At 42.2% G+C, this 7,370-nt stretch overlaps 1 protein-coding gene across 4 annotated transcripts; it reads left to right on the top strand.

Moving 5' to 3' along the window:
• The first annotated feature begins 34 nt into the window (after nucleotides 1-34).
• On the top strand, nucleotides 35-7,170 carry LOC131246779 (uncharacterized). 4 transcript variants are annotated; one of them, XM_058247181.1, is made up of 3 exons: nucleotides 35-775; nucleotides 4,455-4,719; nucleotides 6,884-7,170. In XM_058247181.1, the coding sequence occupies exons 1-2, from the start codon at nucleotides 140-142 to the stop codon at nucleotides 4,680-4,682; spliced, it is 864 nt and encodes a 287-aa protein (XP_058103164.1). In that variant the 5' UTR covers nucleotides 35-139; the 3' UTR covers nucleotides 4,683-4,719; nucleotides 6,884-7,170. The 4 variants fall into 4 exon arrangements, with proteins under 4 accessions (XP_058103164.1, XP_058103163.1, XP_058103165.1 ...); XM_058247180.1 differs by having other exon boundaries at nucleotides 6,864-7,170; XM_058247182.1 differs by lacking the exon at nucleotides 6,884-7,170 and adding an exon at nucleotides 4,912-5,235.
• Nucleotides 7,171-7,370: the final 200 nt, after the last annotated feature.

Below are 7,370 nucleotides of genomic sequence, written 5' to 3'. Positions count from 1 at the left end.
AAAATAAAAATCAAAATGAAACCGCTTCTCCTCCTTTCATGTCTCTCTTCGTACAACCACAGAAAAACCAAACATAAGAATAGAAACTGCAAACTCTCTCTCTCTGTCACTCATCGAAGAAAAGAAAATTACGGACAAAATGTCAGGTGTATCTCTCGCCGTAGCTCCCCGCACCGACCCGGCCCCACCTGGAACACCCACAACCAAACACCCACAAGAAACCCCCTCAAAGAACCAACAACAACAACGACAGCAACAGTCCGTTGTGGGAGGCGTGATGGGTTCGCTCCGAGTAATAGAGCTGCAGCTCGTTGCCTTCATCATGGTCTTCTCCGCCAGTGGACTCGTTCCCATCCTCGACCTCATCTTTCCCGCCTTCGCCTCCGCTTACCTCCTCGCTCTATCCCGCCTCGCCTTCCCTTCCCACTCCACCTCCACGTCAGCATCCTCAGCGGCTGAGATCTTCCAAGGCAGCCGCTTCTTTCGTCTCTACGTCATTGTGGGGACCACCATCGGCCTATTCCTCCCACTCGCGTACGTCCTCGGTGGATTCGCGAGAGGGGACGAGCATGCTGTTCGGTCTGCGACACCACACCTCTTCCTACTGTCATTCCAAATCCTCACCGAGAATGTAATTAGTGGGTTGTCGTTGTTCTCGCCGCCCGTGCGGGCACTCGTGCCTCTTCTTTATACGGTGAGGAGGATCTTTGTAATCATCGACTGGATTGCTGATGTCTGGCTCCACAAGATCTTGCCTGCAAATGCAGAATTCAAGGTACTTTTCCTTTTCTTTCTTCTTCTTTCGTATTCTGATCTCTATAGGCTGCCGGGCCCCACTATGTTTTAGATCGGTGTCGGGGTACAATATCCATGGCTGGCTATGTAGGATTGTATATAGTCTACATTGCTACTGTATTGTGCAATTTCGGTCCTACATAGTTGTATTGTTCATAGATATTACACTAACATGCTGATCTTGGATTATATGTGGAACTGTAGTTTGGATTCATTGAAACAAACATTTATTTTCATAAATTTCTTCGGAACGAGGTTTTCCTTTCCCATTGTGTGGAAAATGCTCATTTTTTGTCATCCCATTCCGTTTCCCATTGTGTGGAAAATGCTCATTTTTTATCATTCCATGGTTTGGTTTTGTAAACTTCTAGTAGATGAAGCTTCCACTTCCCTATTTTCTATAAAATGCTCTTCTTTCAATTTTTTGCCCCAAGGAAACAACTTATCCATTTTCCTTTTAGCATGTTCTCTCTCTTGTTTTTTTTTTTTTTTCATTTAGATTTGCTACATCTGCTACAATCCATCTTTAAATGCTTCACACGTGACAGTTTCTTAATTATGCAAATGTATGCAACATTTGTTATCATCCATATAAAAGCCTCGTGCACATGCCTATGGCCTCGTGTGTGCAACTTTGTCGATTTCCAAATGTCCTATGTGTGCTAATTTGCCATACGTGCAGCATTTATTGCTATTGTCTTAAAGTGCTCATATGTTCCAATGTGCCACATATGCATGGCCAACGTGTAACATGTGTTCTAAGCAGAAATGTTGGAAAATATGCTAGATTTAAAATATTCAACAATGAATTATATTATAAGTGTAAAAATGATTGTTTTCTTCCCACATGAAAACACACATAGAGATGAAGGAAAGCTCAGTAGATGTGTATATTCTTAACCATAAAGGAAGAAAACACCACGCATACCATGAGATATCTAGGTTTTGTAGACTAAGGTTTATCATAGGGAATGAAATCCGCTAGGTTAAGGTTGGAGAGGAAAGAGAGAAATGTCTCATACAAAAGGTATTAAAACTTATATTTATAAATCTTCATACTAGATAAATTTCAATTAGAAACTATAGCATTTCTTAAGTTATTGTGACAGCAAGGTGTACTGAATTATCATGCTCCCTCCTAAGTTGAAAATTTATAACCTTCAATGAAGTAAGAGCAGCACGAGACTTTTAAGACTATTATCCTTCATAGGGGATGAAATGCACCAAATTTACAACTGGACTAGAAATGACTTAAATCCTAATTTTCAATCATTTGTCCTAAGTCATTGATTTGATTACACTCAATTGGGCACCATCTATGCATCTTCACAAATCTCAATGTTCAAATTGTGACACGCATACTTCAACTACTATTGAGATTGAAATTATTTTATCTTTTTGAGATTGAATCTGAATCTATTTTATCTGTGCAAACTCAATTGATCAAAATTTGTTGAACATATTAATATCATAATATTTTAAAAATTAGTTCATAATAAAATCTGACTGTCTATTTGCCTCGGCACCTTGTTCAAGTTTCTTATGCATTATCTCCACCATGTGATCATGTACATAATCTTTCTCTATGATCCGATCTTGATTTGATTACTTTCTCAACATACTTTTGACCTTACTGAGTATGTGCCCATGGCCTTGAGAATTAACACTAAGAGTAGCGTAATCTCATTGCAGCCTTGCGCAGTGTAAAGTAATAGGGACATGAGTTGCCTCGGGTCTAGCACACAAGCACAATGATTAGATCGAAATTGGTTAGTTGCATTATTGGTCCTGCAGCATGTGTAGCTCACTTCACAGATCATGAATGATACTATTCATTGTCTAAGTGTATATAATGAAGTATTCATCTAATCAACTAATGATCTATCCTTGCTGGAATATGTGGGCTTACACAATCTAATTGGGTACAAAGCTAATTAATCATGTTGATCTCGGTAAGATATTAACCTGATCATTACATAAATCAAGGATGAGGTACATCTTGTATGCACATGCACCTCAATATGTATTATTCCCTTTGTGCATCCTTACATAAGGGTCTACATTGTGCTAGAAGCTGACCAATTCTTTAATTGACTAATATTTCACCGCACCTCATCCTTATGGCCAATCCGAATATTGATGTGTATGTATCATTAAGAAATGATCACATCTATACATATAAATTCAAACATTGGAGAATCTCAATCTAAACCGGTGAATGTGTACACATGTCAATAATGGCTTGATGGCCAGCATAAAGTCTAACATGTGCTGCCGAACATCTTCCAATGTCCAGATATGCTAATATGCCATTGTCTAGTGTCCACGTGCTACACGTGCAATGTGTGACAACATTCATATTCAAGCACCCCACATGCGACACTTTGAGATGTGCCACAATCTATCTTCAAGCACCCTACATCTCACCTCCTTCAAGTAGATTTTCAATGAAAAATTCTGTTTTCCCAAATTCCATATCTGGACGAGGAATTTTTTCTAGGAAAATTTGTTGAAAAGTGATAAAGAGAAGAAATCTTTATTGTATGTCCATCCACATTTTCTAAATGCCGGCCCATCATCGATCACAGTTTGCCATATGATCAAAGTTTCTCTTTTTATAAAACATCTAGCTATTGACCATGTCGGTCGATCACACTTTGCCATATGATCGAAGTTTCTCTTTTTATAAAACATCTAGCTTTTGACCATGTGGGTCACTGCCACTTGTAGATCAGGATATGCAAATCTTGAGTGTCCATGGTAGGGCTCACCACATCTGACATCGAGCGATGAGACCCTGTTTAAGTAGTGTTGGCAATGGGCTGGGCTAAGCTTAGCCCTAGCTCTATCCAAGTCCTGTAAGCGCTGGCCCGGAGAAAGAGTCACTGTTTAGTAGGGTTGGCAATGGGTCGGCCCACCCTGAGAAAGTGAGACCCTGTTTCAGTAGGGTTGACAATGGGCTGGCCGAGGTCGGTTCGAAGTTGGTTCTAGCCCTACCCAAGTTCCCTAAGCGCTGTCCCTGGCGCTAATTGGTCTGAAAACGTTCCTGTCCTAGCCAAACAGGCCTGGCCTTGGAAGGAATAGATGTGAGCGAGCTTGAAATAGTTAAATCCAAGATTTATTTTTCCCTCTATCTACCATCTACGTCGAGCCCCTATCATGTAAATGGTTCCAATCATTGCAAAACGGCTTTAAACTACACATGTATGCTAAATGGGGACCACTTATAAGTGTGTTTAAAGTGTCTGATGGTGGCCCACTTGATGATTGGACCTGGTCAATGGGCCAGGCCGTGCCATTCATGAGTTGGCACTGGCCTGGCCCCGCTCGGACACCAGGCCTAGATTTCAAGCCTGGACCCAGTTCTGCTTCTTGGGTGGCCAACCTTAGAGACCCAAGCATGGCCCATTTCCATCCCTATCATCAGACATTCAGTAACTTTCCTAATTGACTATAAACCTGAAAGCGGGACACTATCTAACACTAGTTTGAATTTGACAATTGACTCCTAACAATGACTCCGAAGATGAGTAATCTAATAAGCATTCAAAAATTAGATTTTCAAATAACATCTGGAAATATTTGGATGGTGAGAGATTACTGCCCACAAAAATTTCCACTATTATTATAATTATATTACAATTATTATGATTTTGCAGGACATTGCATGGTTTTGGTTTGGAAAGGTTTTAGCAGTCGCAAATCTGCTATATTTCTCCATCAATCTCTTTGGGTTTTTGATCCCTCAGTTCCTACCGAGGGCCTTCGAGATATACTTCAACGAGAGGGACGAGATCTGTTCAAAGATGGCTGAGGACAAACTATCAGAGGCATCTCAAGCACAAACACCGCAGCAAGAATCTGAAGCGACTAAGAAAGCCAATTGATAGGTAGTTCGTTGCTAGCCTTCAATCACGTGGTCTGGTAAGTTCCACTTCAAGTAGATGTTTGATGTTGTTCTTGTATGCTAATCATGCAATCTTGCGCAGTTTGCTACTTTAGTTCAACAATCTTCTCTCGTAGCGTCGATGATTGGGAGATGTTTTTAAGGAATTAGCTAATGATTTTTATATCTAGCATGAAGATTTTTTTTCCTTTGATCCTCCAAACGTCCAGGTTTTCTGTTCATACAAGTGGGACCTACTGGTTAAGTAATCAAGATTAATGGTTCCATCCCACCTGTTATGGATGGACTGATGGACTGCGAACTGAAACTCTTTTGGAGCACAATATCATGCCAATTTCAGTTTGAGAAAAGATGTGACTTGGGGCACTGGTAATGGGATGGATCAGGTGCGGCCCTTACTGTGGGGCCCATGATGTATGTCCTATATATCCACGGTGTCCATCCGTTTTGCTAGATCATTTTAGGTCATGAGCCCAAACATGAAACGGATCTAAGGTAGACCATGCCCTAGTAAACCATGGTGATTATTTATTTATTATTATTTTTTGGGTTAGCTTGTTAGTACAAGCAAGCACTGCCACACTCCTGTTAGCCACCCCCACTAGGATTCAATACCAAGACCTCAGTGTTGAAACGAGGTATCTTCACTCAGTCTACCACTTGATCTATGGATCAGGGTGTTAGTAAAGCATGGTGATTGATCATTAAAAACTTCGCTTTCTTGTAGGTTTGTTTGATATTATCAGCAGGTTGGATGGCAAGTGGCCACCGTGATGTATGGGTCTTATCCACGCTGTCCATCCATTTTTTTGTATCATTTTAGGGTATAAGCCCAAAAATGAGGCAGGTACAAGTCTCAACTGGACCACACCACATGAAGCAGTTATGATAATGATTCTCACCGTTGAAACTTTTCTAGGGCCCACCGTGATGTTTATTTGCCCTCCGTCCAAAACTTCTGCATCCACTTGAGCCTTGGATATGCCTCAATTTTGGGCTCATACCCTAAAATGGTAAAAAAAAAATAAAAATGGATGGACGTTGAGGATAAGATCCATACATCACGTTGGCCACTCAAAGCTACTGCCAGTTCCCAGCTGGAGACGTTAGGGGTGGGACGCAATCTGCGTCCCTTTTTAATCCACCTGAGATTTGGCGGGCACTGCTTAATTTTTAGGCTCGTGCCCTAAAATGAACTGGAAAAATAGATGGATGGTGTGGACATAGAATACATATGTCAAGGTGAGCCCCACGTTAAGGGCTGCACGGTCTTGGGTGTGGCCAGGCCGCACCTAATCCACTCCCAGTGATAGGAAGGGACCGGCCCTTGTAATTTGAATGCCTGGCCTTACAATAGTAGATGCATGGATTTGGATTCCGTAGTGACCCCTCATTGCTGAGATCTCTTACTTGTCGTCTCCGCTGGAAAAGCTCGGTGGGCCACACTATGATGTATTGTTTTATCCACACCCTCCATCTATTTTCCAGCTCATTTTAGGCATGGCCCCAAATATGAGGCGGATCTCAGGTGGACCACACCATGGGAAAACAATGGTGATTGAATGCCCACCATTAAAAACTTCCCAGGGCCCATTGTAATGCTTATTGACCATCCAAGCCGTTGAATAGGTTACACATACGTGGGTGAAGGGAAAACACATATATCAGCTTGATCCATAACTTTTGTAGCCCTCAGGAAGTTCTTAATAGTGGGCGTTCAATCACCACTGATGGTCCATCTGATATCCGGATCTGCCTCATTTTTGGGCTCATTACCTGATATGATCTCGCAAAATGATTGGACCGAATGGATAAAACACATACATCATGCATGGCGGGGGCCCACCGCGCATTTCCAGCACTCCGATCCCTTGTCCTATAGTAGACTTGCATGATTCAGGCCGTCCGTATGTGGGCCCAGTCTCCTGAATTCCAATCCCCCTGCTGATCAAATGGATTAGATGTCCAGTTTGAACTGGGCCGTTGATTTTACACGTGCCCCACTAATAGGTGGACTGCTGATATTTGGGCCACGTGGAAGATTCAGGCCATTGTAGGTGGGCCCAAACCAGTAATTCCCATACCCCTTTAATCAAATGGATTCGTCGTCTAGATTGAACGTGGTCCCCATTTTGCACGTGCGTCACTAATGGGTCTACAGTTGATATTTTGGTCAGGCAGCACAGCAGCAATGCGGTTATTGGATCTTGCACGTGTGGAGTCCTCGTGTGAAGGTGCGTGCACGTGGGACTGTTGCTTTTTCGGGAGTGATGATTATTGGAGACAAGGTGAGCGTATTTTAGTCATGGCCTGATTATAAAAAGACAGAGAAAGCATCTAACTTTATAGCTTTGTCGGATTATTTACTGATTGGGTGTTTTGAATGTAAGTTTCCAATAATTCCTTTATGCTTCTGTTCTGGATCCGACGGTCCTGATTATTTGATTGGCCCATCAAACCTTCTATCATCAATGACTAGTGGAATGTGTTATCAAAGCTCTGCAGAATTCGCAGCACGAACCTACGTGTGTAATACGTCATTCATCAGGTAGGACAGCGCTGGCTGGGACCCATTAAGTGGGCCACATTGACCTGGCCAATAGGCTGGTGACCCCAACACCAGCCAGCTAGCTGGTGTCAAAGTTGTGGGCCCCACTATACTGTTTCC

Source organism: Magnolia sinica, chromosome 5 (assembly GCF_029962835.1).
Source record: "Magnolia sinica isolate HGM2019 chromosome 5, MsV1, whole genome shotgun sequence".
In the NCBI taxonomy this organism is placed as follows: domain Eukaryota; kingdom Viridiplantae; phylum Streptophyta; class Magnoliopsida; order Magnoliales; family Magnoliaceae; genus Magnolia; species Magnolia sinica.
Note: the sequence above shows the minus strand (reverse complement) of the source record. Positions and strands in the feature narration are given on the sequence as shown.